Below are 24,936 nucleotides of genomic sequence, written 5' to 3'. Positions count from 1 at the left end.
CTTACTAATCACGTGTTCATAGGTATGTAAAGTATTATTATTTATGGGTAAAACCCAGACAATCTTTAACAAAAAAATTCACGTAATTCTTGGTAGACCTTAAACAATTCAGATCGTGGCAATAATAAGGCACAGTAATACTGCACAAGGTGAACTGTTAATGTAAACAACTCCTGGACACTCCCTGCTCCTGCCTCCTTAATAGTGTGCCTCCTTCCTGGCGTTGCGTGCCTTTAAAAGACAATGCCATACTTGCGTTATCCTCTTACTCCGAATGCTGTAACATTTCTGCCGCACGGATCCCAATCCTCACTCCCTTCCCAGCCTCAATCCTCTCCTGGGCACCGATTCCTCGCTGTTTTCTGCACTCCCCTCCTGATCCTAATAATTTACGCGAACCCTTAGCAGTCCTGATTCCTTCCCAGTCCAGCTCACCTCCTGATCCCAATGCCTCACAAATCCCGATTCCTTGCTGGTTTGCACTCCCTGATTCCCAATCCTTCTCTGGTCTCGAGTCCCAAAGCAATCCTTGATTCCTTCCCAGTCCAACTCACCTCCTGATCCCAATGCCTCACAAATCCCGATTCCTTGCTGGTTTGCACTCCCTGATTCCCAATCCTTCTCTGGTCTCGAGTCCCAAAGCAATCCTTGATTCCTTCCCAGTCCGACTCACCTCACAGCTGAACGCCCTTCCTGGTCCTTGACCGTTCCCTGTTAACCATTTTCCCCTGATGCATTTTGCTCCGCATTTCATGTCTGGGGAGGATTTGTGACGGCACCTGTGGTGCATTAGAGAGGGGCCGGGTCAGGCCCGAGCCGTACGCACAGCAAATTGAGTCGACACCCGGAACACATCATGCCGACATTCACGCCACGCACCCGTGACTGCCGAGGGCGCCTCCTTGGCCCATGGGCTTAATGAAATGCACCGCGGATTTTTTTAGACAACGCTCCAATTGAATCTAAAATAAAAACGGCACTCGGCGATGGTGGAGTTAAAGGTGTTGTTAATACCAGTACCGTGGGCAGGGCGATGCGCGCCCGTTGTTCTTGAGGGCGAAATGGGGGAGGTGGTGCGGTCTGACCCTGCTGTGACACGGCCTCTGTCGCTTGTGGTGAATTTCGTTTCAACGTCAGACAAATCCACCTCCGAGCATGGCCGCTCTTAAACACGCCTCACGACCCGGGAGCGGTGGGAGTGAGCGGCAGGGGTTGAGAACGTTAATGGAATAAACCCACGCTTGTGAATCAATAGCGGCGATGTTGATAGAACACCAGAGCCAAAGGGAAAACAATTATTGTGATGCGACTTTTCACACGCTACAATGTAAAACAAGACGGTATTTTTTTGGGTATTATAAAATCTCACGTGAAAATCTTCCTATATTCAGTGTCCATTGAATATAAGCATCTGTAGAATAAAATTCATTAACACTGCACAAAAAAAATCCAATTAGTTTTAATTGCATTATTTGTATTCACTTGTGCCCAGCCTGGGAATAATGGCCTTATAGACCCTTCTGAACAAATTGACACATTTGTGAGCATTTCCAAATAGTAGACATCATCAGCCTGCTCTAGGTTCATGGCCATTGTTTACCCCTCTGGAAAATTATACACAGAAAAGAATAAGCACCAAACATTAAAAAAACTCGAAAATAATTGGCTCTTTTTTCACAATAGAGTGGAATGTCCAGCTTTAAATTACATAAAATGTAATGGTAAGGTTGATCTTCATAAAGGGACAACACTGGTTGGGAGGGATTGATTGTTGTCATGGTGATAAGCATCTGTGGCCTACACCAGCAGGCCTTCCTCAGGCTTTGCTGACATGCCAAGCCTCTTACAGAGGTGCAGGGTTATTTTTATATTCAAATGTAGTTGATATTTATATTCGTCGTTTGAATGTTTGCTGCATGAAGGTTTGTTTGCTGCCTGAAGTTATATGTTTTGATGATATGAACTGTGATGTTTGGAGAAATGCATGCTGGAAACTGAAAAAAAGCAGCAAGTAAATTTAAATGATGCTGATAAAAAATATATACACATCTGCGAGATAGTGTGTTCCTCCAAATAATGTCTCATCAAATGACCATTCTGGCTTAATTTACATCAGTGTTCAAAGTGTTATCTTCTGCTTTGGTAAGTCTGAAAGTGAGATGCAAGTAATTTTACCATTACCTTCGTTTCCTGAAACCAATTGAAACAAGTATACAGTGTCTGAACTATATTTTTATACACATATATAATTATTATAATTGGGCCTGCAATGGTGGCTTGGCCAATTAAAGCAATTTTTAAACAACCTTCTAAACCCATAATTTGTACGAGGCTGCCCCTTCTCCATTATCTGCTACAGATATATTTGCACTGTGCACATAAGCAGATCAAACAACCGCACGGGGAATCGAGCAGTAAAAATGAGATTTACATTTCACGAAGCGGTGGGGGGGGGGGGGGGGAATGCAGAGTTAAGATATTCATTGAAATCCTGAATAGAATTGGTCCAGTGTGAATCACTTCATGAAATTCAAATAGAGGGTGGTTGTCAACATATACATCTTCTCGTTTGCTTTTAATACACCACGAACTTCAAAGCTAGGCCGCGTTAACCCTGTTACTGTTAACCCACGGGCGCTTCATAAAGAATAATAATAATAATTAATTACTCAAAAAAGAATTACCTGCTCGTGCGTATGCTGAGACAAATGTGGACACCCCACCTTTAATTGTTCTTCCCCCGCACCTGCGATTTGCACGGTTGGTTCCGTGCGGTGTAAAAGAAGTTCAGCATACGTACATACAACCCCCCCCCCCCCCAATGGAACATCCCGTGGGGAGTAATAACCCCCCTCGTTAAGACTGCACACATTCCCTGATCAGTATAATTCATCGTCACTGAACGTCAGAAAAAACACAGGCCTGCACGCGTGATATTGCCATCGGTTTTTATCCACTCTTCAAATTTAATGCGGAGAAGCAAATGAATTGGATCAAATCAAGGCCGGCTTCAGGCATGGGCTGTAAAAAAAAAAAATCGGGTGCATTTCCATAAAAAGCTTCCTTTGCCGTTGTAAATCAAGCAAGCGAATCGAGTGTTCACACATGCTACATTGGTTATCCTGTTCAGGTTTCTTCTTAATGCAGTGAAATTACTTCGTGAGAGTGCTTTCTGAGTAAGGACCAAAATTGTGAGCGAAATTTCAATGTAAACGGAGGGGAAAATAAATGTAGGCAACGCTTCGTTCATATCAATAAACCCTTCATGGTGTATTTGTTTAAATAAATAAAAATATTCGGCAACATCCGTCAAATAAAAAAAAATGCATAATTTGCTTCGCGGGATTTTAAGCTGTGTTTTTTTATCAGCATCATTTTCAGATTCCTTGCAGCTTGGCTCCTTCGCGTCCGTGGCCAATTATTAGTGAAATGCGACCGTGCGAAGGCGGCACCGACTGATTCCACCACTGCCTCGAGGAATCGACAAAGCCATCGCACCTGTGCCATGGCCACCCGTGGAACTATTCAAATGAACAAAGGCGCACAGCCGCACCCAACGGGCTAACGGCACGGCAGGACAAACGAATCGAGCGAAGAATAACCTAGATACAAATTTTTGTTTTCACATCTTTGTCGATGACGACTGTGGAGGAAAGGTTTGCTTTTTCTGCCTGGTTTAAATCGGCAGCGATCCATCCGTTGTCGGATCACCATCCAATGTTGGATCACCATCCGTTGTCGGATCAGGACGGTGCCGCCCCCACACGTGTCTTTGAATCGGCGGCGTCACGAGCTGACTTTAGCAACGCCTCCTGCCAATGGTTTTGCGCGACTGTGCTGCATACGTAGCTCTCCGATGCGTTTCCGGCGTTTTCCCCCACGTGCTGGGAGCTCCTTGAGGAACCCTAGAGTTCGATTCAGTTGTGGATGAATATACTCCCAGTACGCGGAGTGAAATGTCAGACCGTCTTGCCAAAATACATCGGAGAACTATGAAGCAATGCCTCTTGGCCCAACCTCCCAATCCATAGCGGGAGAGGTCCTCCCTCCGCAAACGGACATCACTTTGTGGAGTGACTCGAGCCGGTGACGCCGTTGCTGCGAATCGTACCGCGTGCCCTGTTGCCCGAGTGCGTCTGCCGCTGCAGGCCGAGACTCACGACAATTATGTTCCACTACCCCCCCCCCCCCCTTACAGGGAGCGGACGGGCTGCCCCTCCCCGGCTGCTGGCAGAAAGTAAGTATGGACGTAGACGCGCGCGTTATTTCAGAGTATCAGATGCTTTGTTTAGACTAATGGAGGAATCCAATGAGCTATGAAGCTCTTGTTCGCAGACGTACTGCATGGGCGGGTCATTTATTACACAATCAACTAGAGATGAAAACTAAACTTTTTTTATTTTACCAGGTAAGGACCAACGAGCTCTATAAAGCTCTTTTTTCAGAAGCGACCTGGCCACAAATGATAGCTCAACGAAGTGGCCGATCACGTGCAAATTTATAGCAGCCAAAATACCCGAATGCATATTTCTAAATGTGGAGGGAAAAACCGGAGGACCCGGGAAAAAAATCCACGCGGCCGTAGGCAGAGAAACATGCAAACTCAAAATATACAGCAGGCGTCAATGTCGGGATCGAATCCACAACCTCCTGTATACCAGGCGAGGTAATTAACATCTCACCACTGCGGTATAATGGCTGGGCACAAGGCAGGCTTGAGGCGGATTGGAAGCTTACATACATGTGTGTGAGAATGAGTTTTAAATTTTGGGCCTAAATAGCCTTGGCGACTAATTTTTAGTAGTAGCCATGGGGAGGGGCCACAAAGTGTACATGATATGCCTTGACTCGCTGTCCAAAACGCGTGGGAATCATTCATCCCCTTTGTGCCCCCTGTGTTCCCGTGCCCAAGTAAAATAATGCTCGCCCTCACAACCACACCATCTCGGCTGGCCACACCTCAGGGTGGAGGCAGCATGAAAACCTCAACGCGCATTGGTGAGCTCATGCTCATCATTAGTGGAAAGATATCGATGTTTCTGGTGGGAGGGGGGGGGAGGCTAACCTCTCCGCACCACTGCTCCTAGCATCTCGAGAAAACACACACGACATGGGCTAACATGAGGGCTTAGCCACTCGAGAAGACACCCTTTGGTGGTTCCAACCCCCCGCCCCGCGCCGCGAAATCGGCAAAAACACCACCGCATCGGGGTTCTCGGCCACGCGCACGTGACTTTACATCCCCACGACGATCGGACTCAACCGCCGTAGGCCGAGGGGCCGGAGTCGATGGGTCACGACCCCCGGGGGTTGTTAACACGCTCTCGTCTCCCGTTGTCGTTGCTTGCGCCTTTTTCTGCAAATAATTTTGCACTCAATCTTGATTTGAAGCTTTCGTGACTGCAGGGATCCATACCCTTAGGTTCCTTCGGCGAAGTCACGTAGGTAGAAGAAAAATAATAAAAATAAAACAACAAAATATATATCACGAGCAGTTTCCACTGCTGGATTATTTTTTTCCACCCGAGGACGACCGCTTGCGTTGCGATCGAAACGTCGTGATATATTTCATTTTTATTATTTTTCTACCTACGTGACTTCACGAAACAACCAAAGGGTCTAATCTTGCACTCGTAGACGATTCGCCGTGGCGGTGAATCGTCACCGTTTATGCGGAACACGCGCTGCAGTTGGCACCACGTTTATTTATTTTTATCCCACGTTGCCTCGCAAATAACAGATCAATCGAATGCCTTATCAGAGGCCAGGTGAGACGTGAAGTCACAGCGCCGTATTTGAACGCGGCAGATCAAGGCGAGTCAAAGTGTGTGCGTCCCTGCTCTCAAATAAGCATTGGGTATTGCTCATCGCAAATTCATGGTCCTGAGCCAGTAGTGGAAATTCGACATTCCAATGGCAGGGACGTTACATAAATGTGGGTACGGTATCGCTAATTGGTGCTCGCACTGCAGGCTGATCAGCCCCTGTTGTATTCATGTGGGATGTTTCCACTGCCCATACATATGACCGCTCCCTCGCTCAACACAGTTGTCGTGTTTCTGGGTTTTCTCTGGGCGCTTCAGGTACTGCGGCGTCTTCCCACACACACGCGCGTAAGAGCGCTCAAAAGTGGAATTAGCCAAACATCCAAATGCAGGATTCTCCTTGATAAAAAAAAGAGTGTCTTGAGACTCGGTGAGGCTTTCCCCAATGAATACATTATCGGGGATATCCACAATCGGCTCTCAATCGGAAGTTTCTGAGTTGAAATCCCTGGTTGGCTCAGCCAATCATCCCACCTCGGGGTGGGGGGTCGATAAAAATAGGTACCGCGTTGTGGGCGAGTCAACAACAATGGTTGTCCACTGGCTAGACTCGGCCCTGATCACTTGAATGGGGCATTTCCCAACGACTCGGGCCAGCAAACGGGAGGTGAGCACTGCCTTGACGCTCATTTGAGCCGCACATCACTTTGACTTCGCCTTGTTACCTTAAAATGTAGCCTCGTTGGGAGGCCCTCCTCATCTGTCCGAGATAAGGGTCAGCGAGCGATTTTCGGAGCTTCTTTGCGCCCGTGTGTGTGCGTGTGTTACCGCGTGTTCCCACCGAGCTCCTGCACTACTAACTGCCCGTGTGTGTGTGTGTGTTCGTGTGTTTGTTTGCAGTGATGGTCTGCCTAACCCTCAGCATGGGACTGTTGTTGTATATAAGATATAAATACTATATTTTGTATCAAACATCGCTTTTTTGTAAAGTTGTTATTTTTTATGATGATGTTCTTGTTTAGATCTGTTGGGTTTTTTTTACACTAAATCGTTTTTTTTACACATTGATTTCGTTTATACACAGTTCGTAATAATGCATGAGCATAATTTATGGCTATGACCACACAAGTGTTATGTACGTTGCTATGGTAACAAATTGCTTGCCTCTAAGAAAGCCATGGGGCGGGGTTGGGGGTGGAAGAGAATTTCAACATCTCCGTTATACATTCACGCTGAATTATTCATGACAAGCGTGACTATTCGCTTAATTAAAACAGAATAAGCGGCGCTTCGATTTAAAAAGGTACCAGGCCTTCCGGATTGTTCTCTTCGTTCACGAACATCCCGTGCTGCATTCCGTGGACAATTAAGCATTTATAGATTTTTGTTTTACGTCGTTCCAAATACGGCCGGTGGTGTGGACCATCCGACCTTCATTCCGACTGGCCGTGCTGCCTTGTTGAAGTTGCGAGGTTTGCTTGTCCGATCCGAGTAGTGGAAGGCTGCAATGAAACCTATGAACATTCCGCGAAGCGCACCCAAAAAACGATGTGCTCGTATCTACGGCCACACCGCCGCGTGCGATCGGTCAGTGGGTACAGCGGTGAAAATCCGTAGCGCTGCGTTACGGATGTCAGTCTTCTCGTAATAATAATTGTAATGCATTTATTAATATTAATCGTAAATTACAGGCATTGCATTCGCAGATTTAGCAGAAAAAAAATCGGTTGTTAAGCTCGCAAAGAGTTTGGCAGTGTGTGGGTCCAATCGTGTTAGTGCTGCTGGCACATAGCTACCGCACGTGGCTGCACTGGTCTTGGAGGCGCTCTCCCAAGCAATGCTCTCGTATGCATGGCTCTCTTGCACTGCCAGCCAGCCAGTCAGCGCGCCTCTACCCCAGTGTTCTCGACTGCAAGGCCCGCGGGCCACTGGCGGGCCCCTGGTGGGCCTTAGTACGGCCCCGTACGTCCGGACCCCATCATCATCGTGCTGCTGTCAAACCCTCAATGGTTTTAAACGTGTGGCGGCCCTCACGCTGATGATGTCTTCTTATCAGCGAAAGTGCCCCTGCCCCCCCCCACCCTTTGAAGAACAGTGCTGTACCCACTGACCACTAGCAGCGGCAACCTGCAGCCAGTGAGAATCGTAATCAAGAGCGGGGGTTCAGCATGCTCTGCTTCCCGACGTATATACGAGGGTGAGGGAGCGCCTCGGCTCCACGTTTCACGTTTACCGCGCTGCGTGTAGATAAGTGGCGGCTGTCAAGAGAGTTTTGGCCCAATCCGGGGCTGTGTCCCTTGGCTGCTATGAGACCCAGGGGAATGAAGCCACACAGTCGTCGCTTGCAAATAATTTATTCAACGGGAGTAACTGGAACGTGAATGTGATGGAGAAGTGGCAGTGGACAGAATATTTTACAAATTAACGTTGGGTTTGCACGCGCCCCACCCCCATGGGTGTGAATAAAGTCGGCTTTCGAAATGACTCCAGAAGTCGTTCTGACGTCCTCTTCAGGCTTGACACGAATGTAAATTTCTTAACGGCATCGCGTTTCCAATTTGGATCCTAAATGGGCAAATTTAGAACGATAACGGTGACAGTCGCTGGGTTTCCGGCCCCGGCTAACATCAGTGGCGAGATATCTGTACCGGTCCTGAGTGCCCCCCCCCCTTTCACCAACCCACGCGGTCCAGTATGGTGAAGTATGGATAAACAATCCCCATGACCAACGTGGCTTGTGGCGAGGGTCCTTACTCGGCGTTGGATTCACAATGACCTAAAATTTAATGATGATTCAAGTGGATATTAAGTTACCCTACTTTTAAGTGGACACCCAAGAAAATGCCTCTTCTAGACCACTCAAAATGCCATCGCAGGTAGCCGAAAATCTACGATCAATTTTAAAATCGACACAGTCTCTCCTACCCTCCCTCTCCATCTCTCTCCCCTGGGCTTCATGGCAGTCAAATATCGCGGCCCTCTCACGTTGAGCGCCGTGGCGGCTATTCGGTTTGTGGTTGCTGCGTGAGTTCATATGCAAATATTAACAGATTGCTGCTGCCCCGTGTGTGATTTAATATTGCCCGTGTTTTTTTTTTATACGTCGCGTGCGGCGGTTGTCATAAATCACGCAAATTGTCTTTAACATTTTCGTGTTTTAATTTTTTTAACAAAAAAAAAAGCTATCAGATAATGCATACTGCTTTGTGTTGTGTTTTTAAGACGGTTTTATAAGCGCCGGCAATTGTTTGTTGTTGTGAATAATACACCACGTGATCCCATGTTTTATGCTTCCCATTGATCTAAAAAAAACATTCATTTGGAGCGGCGCTCTTCATTGCAAGGCCCGGGGGCCCCTGGCGTGCGGACCTGGACAATACACGACAATTGACAACATCCCAATCATCATCGTGCTGCTGTCAAACCCCAATGGTTTCGAATACGTGGCAGCTCTCACACTGATGTCATATCGGCGAAAGTGCCCCCCCCCCCCATCCACCCCCTCTGAAAATCAGTGAAGAACAAAGATTTGGAAGAATATAGCTGTGATCATCGCTGCATGAAACTTATTAACCGAGGGTGGAACGAGACACATCCATTCATCGATTAATCACTGATTTTAAGCTCGTGCCACGTGCATCAAATCGCGTGTGTAAGAATCTATTGTTGTTTTAGATTCGTAAATGTCACTGGGGGGGGGGGCGGGGGGGGGTGTAGCAGTGGCACAGCGGCTACGGCTCTACACTCTAAACCCTGCGACCGAGTTCGATTCCTGGGCTCGGCCAACATGGGTAGCAAGTGACCACACCTGAACTGTTCCTTCACCGACGCGCGTTGACCAACACGGTGAACTCCTACGACCGACACGACGTGGGGATGACTTCATCCAGCAGTGGATTGACAAAGGGCTCTACTTCAGAAAGAATGACATATGTAATTGGGTCACGTCAATCATGCGGCCACATGAAGGCTCCTGACATTCGCCACAATGTTACAAAAAGGAATTCATTCTTTCATTCATTTCGGAACCCCGCATCACAATAATTAATCTAATCTCCACGGGGTTGAGGAGATGGTGAATCGTTCCATCCCTTTCGTAATCTGTGCATCTATGAAAGCTCCTCACGCAGAAGCTGATCACGTGACACAAGCTCCCACAGCACCAAACAGCCTCCTGGCACAGTCCGAGATAGTCCAAGATGGGAGCCCACCTCTAATTAGGAATGGAAGCTCAATTAATATTTCACTTGTGTTACCAGCCACATGCGAGGGTGGTTCCAGCCATTCCCAGACGTTTTTTTATAGTAGAACAGAGAGTTTTAAATTCTAGGATCATGGCAGCTCCATGTTTTTATTGATAATCACCGTCTATAGCATGGCAGCCGTTACCAGCAACTACTTACAAACAGCCACCGCACTCATAACGACAAAGATCCCCCGCGTAACCTGAACAGACTTTTGGAGAAAGTGCTATTAGCGAGCACCTTTAAAGGCTGGAACGGCGGGTGGGTGGCCAGAGCCACCTTTGGCCGCCTTTGTCTCCCCAGTGGCGATGTTTTACACATCACACCAGGTACTCACTAAAGGCCGAGTCGAACTTTTGAGAGTGCCCAGGACCGGTTCAGATAATCGTCACTGACGTTGACCGTGAGTGGGAATCGAACTCGGGTCGCCGGGGTCCGTAGCAGAGCACGCTAACCACTCGCACCACAGCTCCCCATAAACACGGCCACGGCGCTCACGCGACGCTCACAAACACAACGGACGAACACAGCCCACTCGCGTCAAATCACATTCTCCCAGCCATGCACAAATGCCCGACAACACAGGGTAGAAGGAAGCGTGATCTTTGCTTGAACCATTTCAAGATATGCGTCTTCCACTCGTAATTCACAAAATCTTGCACAACCACCTTGGCTGGAAGCAATGTAATTCCAAATTGAAAAACCTCAATAATCCCTGGCAGCAATCCAGAATCTCTAACCCCGGTTGTGTAAAAAAAAAATTGAGACTGGCAGGAACGACAATTTAAAAGAAAAGTGGTTTTCATCCCGTCGTATATTTTGAAACCGTGGATCACTCCGCACACGACAACTGCGTTTCATCCGCGCAGTATTATGAATTAAACATGGGTTGTACTTTGCTTTTCCGTTGGTATTGTTTGAGATGAGGCGTGTTGTCAGGCGCCACTGCAGCCTCTGAAGATCACAGCATGTCTCCTCTGAGAACAGAGAACACACTTAAAACCCACAACAGTGAAATTGGCCTTCTCAAATTGATCCTGAAAAGTGGCTGATTTTTTTTTAAATCCATGCGGACACAGGATAGAGGGGGGAAGGTGCCTTTCAACATGGTATAGTCCAAAGTGCCCACTAAAACCAACCTGCAGAACAAATAGATTTTTGATCCACTCCCCCGTAAATTCGTACAAAGCCCATTTGCTTCACATATGGGCTGTACATGTGACATGGGACAGTGGCTATTGTTCGCATGATGGTGTGTGTAACACGGCATGGTTTTCAAATCTTCAGTTCCCGCGCCCATCCCCACCATCTCCTCTCCACCTCTCCCGGGCCTCAGACAAATGTCTGGTTTACTTGTCATGGTCTTCCAATTAACTAACGTGGTGATAACGTAAAGTCAATAATCTGAAGAAAAAAAAGTCTCCACATTGGACGAACATTCACAGGGTTTTCAGTTTTTACGCTTTTCTCAATCAATTATTCGTTCGAGTAAAACAATTATTCAAGGGTGACAATCTTTCAAACAAAATACAGATCCGACTCACGTTTATAAAATACATTTAGAATAGAGTAGAGAAGTGATTTTACATTTTATTAAGTGGAGTCATTTCCAATCGTGAGTTTCCTGATCGGTTTAAATTTAATGACGCGTAAACGTATCGTTTCTTGTTAAATATATAGATTCAGCCAATTCCTTGCGGTGTCCTAAAATAATTAACACATCGGTGCCATGCAGTGTGCATCCAGCAAAATCCTGGATGGCTCGGGGTGAATATGGGATGACGAGGTGGTGGTGGCCATGGTGGTGGAACAACTGAATTATCGAAAACTTCATGGCCTAATGTGTGCAGTGCTGTGTTTTTCACCGCTCTAATTTCCCGTCATTAATCGCTCCACTCGCACTGAACCCCCGACATTCAAAGTCACGGTGACGAGAGGGAGAGACAACCTCTGGGCCACGTGGAGACTGCCCCACGTGACAATCGCACGAACCCCCCACATGGGCGATCGGGGGGGGGGGGTGGCGGCACGCGCTGCCACGTGGCCCGATTGTGCGGGGTGCAAGTTCGAGGGTGCGGAGGAGGTGAAGGCCGGGGTGCGTGGGGGGCAGCGTGAGCGAACGTTGACGTTTTGCCGCTCCTTCAAGGGCGAGACGCCGTGGCTCATCGCCAAGTAGAGGAGGCCTCTGCTGAGCGCATTCTGCGGCTGAGCTGGAGGCGCGCTGTGTGGAGCGGCGCGTTCGACGCTGCCCCCGCGAGGGTGGAGGAGCAGCGGCGGTGACGGCAGTGGGGTGGAGGAAGAGGAATGGAGGTGATGGGAGGAGCGAACCCGGTGGTTGGAATGGAACCTACCTGGAGGGACTCTTTAAACTTCCCGTTGGAGATGCGATGAGCGGCGTCGAGATGTTGGGGGGTAGTGATCAGTCCACTTCCCCCCCCCCCTCCACCCTCCACCGCCTCTTCCCACTCCATCCCCGAGGTTTGGAATTCATTGGGAGACTCAAATGCTCTTGAGCTGTGTTCTCGGAGCCGATGGTGCCAGGGCATCGTCTTTATTATTTCCTTCACCCCCCTGAGACGAGCGGCTAGTCGGCCCACGCGTGAGTTTCACCTGTCCGCGGTGTCGCTGGATCAGGGAAATATCCTGGGAGCCACGATTTGCCTTCCAGCAACAACAACAACAACAAAAGAAACAGTCGCCCCGAACGTCCGGGGACGACTAACCTCTCTCCCCTTCCAGCAGCCCCACGTCATCGCCCGGCTATTGTTTAAATCTCTCAGCCTGTGTCGTGACGCGTGGCGCTGACGATGCCTGACCGCCTGCGGCAAACAACAACAACAACTGCAAGTTGGGACGGGCGACAGTGGATTTTATTTCGCTGCCCTTTTTAACACGTGTAATGATGTTATTTCACGTTTTCTTTTTTTATATATATTTTATAAATGTTTTCTTTTTTCGTGGAAGAGGGGGGGGGGGTTATTCCGTAAAATATACACGAACACGCTGCGTCATTTTATTATCATTACGTTTTAAGTGTATATAAAATAATTACTTGTTTATATATATTTTATCTGTTTGCCTATTATTGTACGAGTCGTATTCGTTTGTTCAGAGCTTGGCGCCTCTGTGCACAACGCGGTCTATCTTTCATCGACGATTGCATTGCGCCCGTTGTGTAACATTTAACGCGGGTTGGCCGTTGCCTGCCCTCGATAAACCGTGGACTTTATTATCCAGCTCTGAATTAACTAACCCACAAGTGCGGTCGCGCCGTATTTACCCGCACAGCCACTGCCACATTGAAGGTGATCAGCGCTGCGCGTGGGATGGGAGATGGTCTTGTTTCTGCAGGGTGGAGAACGCGCTTGATGTGTGTTCGGAGTCCTGCCGCGTATTGTTTCGGAATGACGTCCGACGTTTTGCGCCTCGTCCTAGGAGCTGCTTCAGGAACCGAGTATGTACCACATACTTTAATTTAGGGGGGAGGGGGGAAGTCTCTGTGGAGTTTCTGATGGCGGATCAGACTCCAGATTGAGTATTGGCCACATTCGCAGCAGATGGACAGTTTAGATTTATTTTTTTTAAGCGGGGGTCCCATCAATGACTCTCACGTCCCCAAATTCAACTACGATGGCAGCATGCAAGGCCTGAGCAGAGGGGCTAAGTTCAAAGGTCGCACCAATATGTGAGGGGCCAGGCGTACCCTATCGCAGGGATGTCAACACAAAACATCCAGATAAAATATATACATGCAGGGTGATCCACGCGTAGATACGCCCTCCACTGATCTCGAATGGGCCTCAGCATCTCTCAACAGGTGGCAGAAATGTGGTAAAGCGATGGCTCCATGGCGTGAGAGAGGAGCGAGTGTTGGTGAGGCATCAACTGACGTACTCTGTTGGGATTGGTGGCGGACACCTAGAGACTGTGACGTGACGTGACGTTTTGCTCCATTATTGGCTCCCTTTGTTTCAGTGGGAGGATATACGTGGATCGCCCTCGGTATTATTTTATTGTAATTATAATGACGATGTGCAGCTCATTTTCGGTTGATAGGGTATTTGAACAATCGTGTTTATGTTGGTGTCGCTTGACCTAAATATTTTAAGTTACAACACGGCTGGTCTGTCGGGTTCCAGCCTGTATTTTATTATTATTATTATTGCCAAAGTTAAAGGGACCGTATCACAGAGGAATATTATTATAATTATCAATGTCGGACAGAGCTCCCGTACATACCCCGCAACTCTTGACCCTTGCTGGGGTCGCTTGCGTGTCGCACCCGTGTGTCTCCCCCGTGCGGCACGACGCAAGGGGAGGATGCGAAGGTTTATTTCAGTGTTCTTCGCTAATTTTCAGAGGGCGGCGGGGGGGGGGGGCACTTTCGCCAATAAGACATCGGCAATGTGAGGGCCTCCACACAATTGAAACCATTGGGTGTTTGACAGCACGGTGATGACGATGATGTGTTTTCACATTTTGTGAATTGTCAGGGGCCGCACTATAGGCCACGAGGGGCCGCCAGTGAAGAATACTAGTCTATTTAATATATTAAAATCACTACAACAGCGTCAACTGCATCACAGTTTAGCCCCCCCCCCTCCGCTATATAATTAATCTCCATTCACTTTCATCGAGACCGGCTAAGTCGGTTGTCATTCCATTTGATTGGAATCAGTTCCTTAGAGCGGTGGAAATTCGATTTCACTGATGGACCCGTTCCAAGGAAAGTATTTCAATGATGATACCGATGTGGTTTATTTACGCGGGATTAGCCCCGCCGTGTATCAACACTCCGTGCCAAGGCGGGCCCTGCTGCACTGGGATATTTCACCAATTACTCTTTCTAAATTTCTATATAATTGAGAGTTTGGCTTCGTGTAGGAGAAAACCGATACAAGGAAGGAGATAGTCCAGATGGGGCTTGTGAACCGCTTGCTGTCATGCCATCTGCTGGCCAGCTCGCATCCCCCGCGCGGAATTGGGATTTTGACAAGTAAAGGATTTGCAAATTGAAAATAGATTTGTTACAATAGCAGTGGCCCAGCACGAAGGTTTGTGTCATAGTTGTAGTGGTGGTGGTGGTGAAAGTCTAATGACAACCAATCTAATGGAGATTCTCTGGGTTACTGCAATTCAAACAATTCGGGCATTTGTTGAGCGAATAGAAATTGAAAGTGGTGATGCGGAAAGGTCTAACTCAAAACAAACTCACTACGTCGGTCACTGAAACACTGCCTTGCAGCGGAACACAAATATAACAGGCTGACGTTTTGGGCAATGGCCCTTAACCAAAGCAGAGATTGACCAGCGTGGAGTTAAAATCCGTACTTTACCCTGGGGGAAATATCTGAATGAACACTTTGGCATTGCTGCACGGAGCAGCGAGTCCTTCATCTCGCCTCGTTAACGGGGCCCTCTCTGGCGTCCGCTTCCCACTTAACAGGCACCTCAGCCCTGCGGGGTTGAAGTTCAGTCTCTGACCGAGCCATTGCATCCCTCTGTCCGTGGGTGGGTGGGTGGGGAGGGGAGGGTGTTTTACGTGTTCCCAGTAATTGCTCTGTCCTCTATGGTTATTATAGTTGTTATAACTCGATTCCTTTGTAGCAATTTTATTTTTTATTGTTTCTCACACATATATTTTACCTAAATCATTCCTGTTAACTTTAGAATAGTAGTCAAACTCACGATGACGTGTCGTATATATTTAAACATTTTGGGCGGCCCCTTTTTTTTCTTTCTGTAATCGACTCTGTTACAAGGGTAATACTTTACAATTGCGATACTTAGCACACAAACATATATAACCTTATCGATTGTACATTCATATAACACATGGCTGATGGACGCGTCTTGCGACTTTCACATGTAGGTCTTTGTTTATCGTAGCAACACATGTTAACTGGATCCAGGGCTTAATTTCATCAAGACCATCAGAATATGTATTTATACTGGAGGAATCTGATGAGCTATGAAGCTCTTTTTGCACAGATGTCCAGTAGTTTCACAGATGCCCAGCAGAAAATCATCACGGAGACCCCGATAAATATTGACGCCACCCGGCACACCACAACCCCAGTCAGTAATATCTCTCATTGTGGACTGTGGCGACGACTTGTTGTCACGTCACACCAACTCGAGTCGATGCCAGAACCCAGAATATGTCTTCGCCCGGCGCACCACATCAACCATATGCATCTCGCCAGGACTCTGGTGGCTACTCCTCACGTGCCTACCTACTCCAATCAGTGCCGGATTAAGCTAGTGCGGGGCCTGTAGCATATGTTGTTATAAAGGGGCCCTACATGTAAAAAATATATATTAAAACACAATTTTTGTTACTTGCATAGTAAAGTAATTGTATTTTTTCATTTTCTATACAGCCAGATAATACGACAAATCGCTCACCTTAAACACCCAGTCGGTCATAAATGTTGAAGGCAGTATAGTACTATAGTAATAGAGCAAGTGCAGAATCACAAAAACGGAATTGATAGCGTGGAAGCATTTAGCGTGGGGCCTTTGAAAGTGCGGGGCCCGTAGCTACTACATATGTAGCTACTACATACAGTATGTAGCTACTAGATATGTGGCTACTACATATGTAGCTACCACATATGTAGCTACTTTTGCTACGAGGATAATCCGGCACTGCCTCCAGTTCATCTCCGCGAGCCGCGACATATTTAGTAGAGAAATTACGCCCTGACCTGATCTAATTCGTTCTTACTTAGACTGGACATCCCTACTCTGCCACCCGCTGTGTTGACCGCACGTAGTGAGTGTGTGTGTATATATTTTAATGAATCCGTATGCTAATTTGGCGTCGTTTTCCTGTTATTATTTGACACCGCGGATTTATTTCGGCAGCTCGGCGCCCGTCGTGCCTGATGTCACACGCTATGTCTTCTCTCCCTCGTGGTTTAATAAATGCCCAGTCTGTTGCGCTTGCTGGTGGTGTAATATATAATGGTGTAGTGGTCTATAGAGTTGCCGTTTGTAAGTGTGGCTGTCTTCTATAGCCCAGGTCTAGGGGGTGGTGGTGATCTGTAGGAGTGGTACAATGGTCAGTCACTCGGTCGATTTCGAGTGAGGCCCATTGAGCTAAGACGCCTCTGCTGTTTCAATGGCGACCTGTCCAAAGCGGTAAGCAATTTGCATTCGAAGGGAGGGTGTATAGCGTTTGTATAGAGCAAATGCAGTTACATTTTGTATAATGGAAATCCGGTAAACAATACAAAATCCCATGCATAACACTCATGAGTGGAGCTCGCATACGGCATTTAACGTGGCATTCACAGTGGCAAAGATTGCATTTGCGCATTCAGATTTAACGTATTTCCAAAAGTGGCAATGTGTTTTCGTTCCAGTGACAAATGTCTTTGCTGCCCGTATGGGCGCGCTGACGTATTTGGCGTCGTGACCAGTTGGTGTGCTGCCCCCCACCCCACCCCCCTCGACGTGTGGCGATCGTAGAGGGGGTGGAACAATCGGTGTGACGCTCCGTAGGCGTAGTTCTCATTCGCGTGGGTCATCTCGGCTTGGTGATCCACGGGTTGCTTGGCGGAGACGCGCGCACACGCACACACGTGCTCCAGGCGTGCGCCACGCGAGCCAAGCTACGGAAACTCGCCGTTACCACGCCAAGAACGTTTCTCCGTACAAGATGACCGCTGTTGACTATCCTACGGCGTAGCTCATCCTCTCACCAGGAGACACCCGGCGGCGGTCGCTTTTAACATCCCGAGAGATGATGATGGTCTGGATATTCACCTGTGTATATATTTGCGTGAGGATGCTAATAACGGGAGCATTGTGAGACAGCACGCCCATAACTTTCACGCAACGTTTCAATTAAGTTGTAAAAAAAAATACCACTACGAGATTACATGCCATGTCGGTCAAGGAGGGCTCTTTGACCATACTTCACCACGCTGGTCAGTGCAGGTTGGGGTGAAGTGGAGGCGGAAGAGGGGGGGGGGGGGAGACAGGAACATTGTTCAGATGTGACTCGTCACTGATGTTAGCCGTGGCCAGGATTCAAACTCAGGTCGCCGTGTACGCAGTGCAGTGTGCTCACCACTGTTCGCCCACAGATTAACAGTATAGATATCCAGTTTGTATACGTAGGGTGAGCCGTGTATGGATTCCACACCTGTTTCGAATAATTATCTTCCTCTTTAGTTTCTTGGAGGTAAATCGCACCTATTATGTTGGGCAAAGTGTATCGGGAGAGTATGCGGAGATTTCTGGGACACGTGTAGAGTAATTTGTTGTGTTTTTTTACCCGATATTCCGTAGTTCTGACTTTAATGGGGTATCTTTAAATGTATTGCCCTCTGCAATTTATATTTGTAAATGGAGTTTATAAAGCCATCTGTGGGCTGAAAACGTGACCATTGTGGGGTTTTTTTTTCTAGCATGCTCCGTTGCAGTAAATGATTTGCCGTATTTTCTGGATTATAAGACGCCCCGCTGAAAGTAAGACCCAAACGTGCACGTGGTTTCAAGTAAAGTAATGCAAATCTGGTCAGGCACGTACGCGCACACACGCCGGGTTATAAGACGCAGCCCCAATGTTCTCATATAAAATACAGGGGAAATAAGTGCGTTTTATTATCCGGAGAATAGGGTCGTTGTCGGATATTCTCCGCTGTTGGCCAGCGGTGATTTTGTATTCCGTGCGTGCGTTCGCTCGCTCGAAACCGCTTGAAACTGCATCTCGTTATTTAACGACTTCCAAAGGTTCTCGTACTATGCAGCGGGAGATCTTCGCAACATTATTTTCAGCTTAAACTGACATACACGTTTCACCAATTTCCCACGTTACACGCACATTATTGCGGCTGAGTTGTGTGTGTGGGATGGGGTTTGGTGGATGGTGCGGCACACCGATTCATAGTTGGGTTTTGGATACAGGACAACGTGGTGATTAGGATCTCTCCAAATGTTGCCCTCCACCACTCTACAAAACCAAACAAATTGTCGGGCACTGGACAAGCGTATAACAATGCACCGATTATGCAGTATGTTGAACTTCTTTCGCACCGTATGTTGCCAAAAGTGCTAATCAGAGGTGCGGGGGAAGGATAGATAACACACGCAATACACATGCAGGAGTTCTAAAGAAATTTAATTTTGATTTAAAGCTTTCGTGACTGCAGTAATTCATATTCTTAGCTCTTTCGGTAAAGTCACGTTGAAGGGAAACAATAAAATAATAAAAGAGCTAAAGAAATTAGTTAACCGGTAAACAATTCTCATAACCGAATGCATTTTGACGGTCTGAGATAACATTTCTCCAGATCACCATATCTGTGTATCGGCTGTGAAAAACCCCTACGTGTTAAGGATTGGACACTGTTTTGCAGATTTAAGATTTTGAGTTGAAGAACACCATAAATGGTATTGCATATAAACACAACTAATTATTTTGAGTTAGATCGTGCAGGCATAATGTAATCTTTTTCACTATAACCCTCCATCTTCTTCCGCAACTCCGATTAGCACGGTTGGCTACGTACGGTGCAAAAGAAGTTCAACATGCAACCCGACAATCAATCAGATCAAGTTTTCACGTGGGAAAATATGCAAATGGTCTTTGTTTTTCAGCAAAAATGTTTTTACTCTGATAGATACAAGGCTATGGGTTTATGCCTAACACGTTGGCGGTTTTAAAGAATGCACATTGATCGCCAGGCGCGTCTTTATGCACACACACACACAACGTTGACGATGTAATGATGTGCTCTCTTATATTTTCTCTTTTTTGTGTTATTTTAATGTCTATACGATTATTGAATGCTACCTATATTTGTTTCCGTTTTGTAAAATTGCGCATATTATTTTACGGTGGTCGTGTTTCGTCGATGACCTTTGCCACTTGGCTGGACATAGGGCCCTCCCCCCTCATTCCATAAGGCGGCTATTTTATTACCAAACATGGGCCTATAGGTGAAAATTCCACAATCCTATGGCGGGGAGCAGTATATCCATAGAACCGCCACTGTTGACTCACCACGCGCCAATCTTCATTAGGTGGTACTCATTTTAACCGACCGATGGAGGGATGGTGATGATAATGATGTAATTATGATGATGATGATGTGCTGGCTAAGTCGATCTTGGCCGGTTTGTGAAATTATTTTTTTTGCACGTTGGCATTGGAACTAAGTCGTATTTTGTTGTTGTTTAAACTGAATTTCACACCCACACGCTGCGATGTTCAAGTTTCAAGCGTATTTTTTTTACGTAACCAGGGTGTGTCTCCTTTGCAAGAGCGACCTGGGGTGTTCGTGTGCCATTAGGGAGAAGGGGGAGAGTTTCGATGATTCCCGCGGGTCATTGAGTCATTTGCAGTGCTCATTTTCGACGCATGGACACACAAATGGCTCACACTTGCGACTCACGCCGGGGAATGCGTCGCCGTCCACTGCGGAGAGACCGCACGACCTACCGCTGTGCCACGTCACCTGCGCCCGACTGCCTTCAGTAACATACCGCACACAAAGACAAATATCCCCCCGTGTAGCCTGTAAGGCTGTTTGGGGCAAGTGCTGTTAGCGAGCACGGGGGTTGGGTGGCCAACACCAGGCCCGGCCGCCTTTGTCTCCCTAGTGACGATGTTTACACACCGCACCAGGTACTCATTTGAGGCTGAGTCGACCTATGGGACAGGTTCAGATAATCGTCACCGGTGTTGGCCGTGAGCAGGAGTCGAATTCTGGTTGCCAGGTTCTTAGCGCAGCGCGCTAACCGCTGCACCACCGGTCCCCACGCCCCACATACACAATTCCAGATGCCTATTTGAATTAATTTACTTTGTTGTGGCTTTTACCCCCAACGCTTTAAGTCACTGCTGTCGAAGTTTTTGTTGTCGTTTTTAATCCAACGACTTGTGCGCGCATCGTTTCGCGTTCCGCGGACTTGTTACTTTTCATTGTTTATATATTTAAGAATAAATAAATAAAACACGAAGTACGTAACCATGAAGTCTAGGAGTCTGTTGCGTTTTAAAGGCCACGACCGTGCGAGCTACTTATCCGGGAAAGCCCCCGCACTGAGTCTCAGGGTCCTGCTTTGGTCATTATACCCTTTATTTACACTGTCCAATTAGCACGGTTGGCTACGCACGGTGCGAAAGACGTGCAACGTACACACCGTCTGTTTTTCCGGGTTGCGCCATCCACGTCGTGTCAGATGCGACGCCCGAAAACCTTTCGCGCGTCCGAAATTATCGGAGCGAGTAAGGAGTGTTGCACCGTCTTGTGTGTCAGAGAGAGAGAGAGAACGACGCGTAACCCACAGAGCTGGAATACGCATTAAATTCACGGATTATTGTGCAGTCAAATAGGTAACCAGGACTCTTTTTTTATTGGGTGCAATGTGAACAACAGCCATATCAGACATTAGTACGTCTAATGGACGTAATCACTGGTTCACTGCAACTCAAAGACTCACTCCTACAAGGCGCGTGGTGAGATTAAGAGATGTCCATGTGCTCGGCATTTGAAGGCCTGGAGACAAGAATCAGTGATCTCGCCAACAATGTGTTCATCAGGGAGGCAGTTCCATATCCGGACAGCGGAGTGGAGGAAGCATTCTGTCCAGGGAGCATGTCCTGGCTGAGGTCATGTACTCCATGAACTTGAAAACCCGGTGGTTTAATCACAGCTGGCTGACATCAGGATTCAAATTCGAGGTCTTAGCGATGCCTGGTTCAGTGTCTCTAAAGTGGCGTTCGTTAGCCCCGAGAGCCAACGCGCCAACCAATACTACATAGCCCTTACAAGTGTTCGCATGCGTTTGTGATACAACACCATCTACTGTGTGGCGTCACCATGAGTTGCGAGGCAATGCGTTACGGGTTAAGCATTCACGCGGGCTGCGTCGATGTGCGTGGCGAGGAGCTGGGGTAGTGAGAGAGATCAGGGCTTAATTTCTCACTGCATCTATTCCTGGGGTCGCTGGTTAGACCGGAGTTGCTGGCATGACTGGTAACTACATCCACAATGACACGTGGACCGAGATAACAAGAGACTCCATGCCAGAGAAGACAATTAAAATGAGTTACCACCTTTATTCTGTGTATTCTTTGGTTGTTTCGGTAAAGTCACGTAGATATCAAATAAAAATAAAATGAAAGCAAAAAAAACCGCCCACGACGTTTCGATCGCAACACAAGCGGTCTTCATCAGGCGGAGAGAAAAAAGGGGGCAAGCCTCCAAATGCAGCTGCTTCTAAGGGCTGCCAAAGTTGTGAGTGGGCGGAGGACCTCGAGTGGCGAGGCAGCAGCAAGGAAAGCTGTGTGGCGTAAACAGCATGGGCGGGGCAGCCAGTGACTAATGTAGACAATGGGGGGAGGGAGGGGTAGAGATAGGGGGAGAGAGGGGGGGTAGAGATAGGGGGAGAGAGGGGGGGTAGAGATAGGGGGAGAGAGGGGGGTAGAGATAGGGGGAGAGAGGGGGGTAGAGATAAGGGGAGAGAGGGGGGTAGAGATAGGGGGAGAGAGGGGGGGTAGAGATAGGGGGAGAGAGGGGGGGTAGAGATAGGGGGAGAGAGGGGGGTACAGATAGGGGGAGAGAGGGGGGTAGAGATAGGGGGAGAGAGGGGGGTAGAGATGGGGGGGGGGCATTGCACCTCGCTACACCCATCCACACTGCTGACGGTAGAGATTGACAAGAAATCACAAATCAAGTCATGACCCAAAGTGCTTGATGACATCTTTCCAATGATAGCCGGGTTTATAACCGTCGTCTCGGTTGAAATTGTCTGTGTCTGTATATATGGATGGCTTCGTGAACGAATCGTTGTGGATAGACAGTCGGCTTGCAAAGAGAGAAATCAATGTCATTTGAGCCAGCCGCATTAAAGTAATGATCAGCAACGGCAGAAGTATTGGTCCTGCCGTGTTTCAGATCTGCCTTATGCTCACGAACACGGTCCGAGACATGTCGATTAGTTTCCCCAATGTAACTGCTGCCGCAGATACAGCTTAGTTTGTAGACACCGGGATATTTCATGTCAGAAATCTTGTCCTTCACAGATGGGATCAGATCGCGAATAGTATGCACTGAGTTACCACCTGCTGACTTGCAATGAGATGTGACTGAGAGTATCTCACGCAGTGTCATTCACATTAGGTTTCAGAGGGGGCACCACATTCGCCTAAAAAGACATCAGTGTGAGCGCCGCCACACATTCGCAACCATTGTTGGGTTTGACAGCAGCACGATGCTGATGATGATTGGGGGTTGTTGTCACTCTGTGCGTATTGTGGGGGGGGGGGCGCACGTCAGAGCCCGCACTAAAGGCCACCAGGGGCCTCCAGTAGTCCGCGGGTCTTGCAATTGAAGAACACCGATCAAATGCAACGTTCTTGAGCAATACCACGGACAGAGCTAATGAGAAGGCCAACGATCGCTGACGTCTTTGAGAAAGGACATGTCACATAGAGAGCGGCACGTATACTGGATACGGTGTGCCTGGTGTGGGAATATTTGCCTGTTCTCCGACGATGCTGAAATTAATTTAAAAAATTTAGGGGATCGTTATGCGCGAGTGGTCACAGTATTCCTGTCGGTCGCAAGCGTGCAGGCGCAACACTTGAGTGGGGATGCCGTGGTTTGCGGGGAACTGGGCGCCAGGGGTAGTTCTGAAAGGATCCGCGGAGATCTGAGAAGATTCGGATGGGACCCTGCTTCGAGGAGCATTCATACATCACCGCGCCTCCACATCCCCACACCGGAATCCTGATCTCGTGAATTCTCGCCTGGTTCAACCAAATTAACTTGAACAATCCCGCATATTTCTCCCGTCCCTCCGCTCCCCATGCCATAATCGCACATTGAAAATAAAGGTTTTTTATATATATAAAGCTCTATAAGCTTTCTGAGTCGTATTATGGTTGGCAAATGGAATAATAAATGCGCTCTTCTCTGAATTGAGTGTTGATTGTTGTTTTGTGTGTGTGTACGTGGGGGTAGAGCGGTGGCGTAGCACGCTACAAATCAGGAATCCCTGAGTTCGAATCCAGACCCGCGGCTAACATCAGTGGCAAACAAAAAATAATGGAGTTTTACTTTTTAATTTCATTATATTAACCGATTCTGGGCATCCTCTAGGTCTACTAAAGTCTCAAACGAGTAGCTACTGCGCTAAGGGCACTTATCCCCAACACTCTTTGAGCTTACAAAACTTAGCGAGGATGTTTCCGGATGAAGGGAAAATTTGATTACACGTTGCAAGCGAGTCGCAATTGCATTGCCTCCGTAGAGCTCACAATATACAACACATATACCGCAGTACATATTATTTCGGTAAAGTCACGTAGATATAGGTTCAAATCACCTATATATATAGAATATGAATTCCTGCAGTCACGAAAGCTTTAAGTCAAGATACTACAGTACACACAAGCACCCTCCATTGCACGTGCAGTGTGTAAATGTGTTATGCGTTGACAGGGGCACAGTGGCTTTTAAACTCTTATCCTGCTCCGTGCAGTCATCACAAGACAGCGCCTCGACGCTGTGCCCGGTCGTTACCACTGCTGCCAGGCGTTAATCGGATCACTTCGATAACATCTCAAATCAACATTGGCCATCGATCCAACAGTATACACAAGGCACGTGCGACTGATATATCGCACAGCGCACGAAGATCGCCGAGCCGTGTATAGCAAGCAAGTGGCGTTAGCTCGCACGGCACACGTGGCTCTGGGTGGCCAGCACCACGCACGGTCTCGTTTGTCTCCCCGGCGGCGATGTTAACACATCGCACCAAGCACCCATGTGAGGCTGAGTCGGCCTAGGGAAGATTTCGGAGCAGTTCAGATATTCGTCAACGATGTTGGCCGTGAGTGGGACTCTAACTCGCCGAGTTCGAAGCGCAGTGCGCTAACCACTGCGCCACCGCTCACCACACAC

The 24,936-nt window shown here is 47.8% G+C and overlaps 1 protein-coding gene and 1 long non-coding RNA gene across 2 annotated transcripts in view; one reads left to right on the top strand and one right to left on the bottom strand.

The window, feature by feature from the left end:
• The window catches only part of LOC116940189 (uncharacterized), a 267,752-nt gene extending 246,758 nt beyond the window's left edge, over positions 1 to 20,994 (top strand). The window contains exons 48-49 of the mRNA XM_032949577.2: positions 4,199 to 4,237; positions 12,156 to 20,994. Coding sequence (XP_032805468.1) covers positions 4,199 to 4,237; positions 12,156 to 12,185 — 69 coding nt within the window. The 3' untranslated portion in view covers positions 12,186 to 20,994. The remainder of the gene's footprint in view (positions 1 to 4,198; positions 4,238 to 12,155) is intronic.
• The window catches only part of LOC142924103 (uncharacterized), a 32,330-nt gene that overhangs the window by 5,943 nt on the left and 1,451 nt on the right, over positions 1 to 24,936 (bottom strand). The gene's annotated exons all lie outside the window — the stretch shown is intronic.

The sequence above is a fragment of the Petromyzon marinus genome, chromosome 8 (genome assembly GCF_048934315.1).
Source record: "Petromyzon marinus isolate PM22_M1 ecotype Great Lakes invasive population chromosome 8, UKy_Petmar_22M1.pri1.0, whole genome shotgun sequence".
Lineage (NCBI taxonomy): Eukaryota > Metazoa > Chordata > Hyperoartia > Petromyzontiformes > Petromyzontidae > Petromyzon > Petromyzon marinus.
The sequence above is the reverse complement of the archived record's forward strand: the minus strand, read 5'-3'. Positions and strand labels throughout refer to the sequence as shown.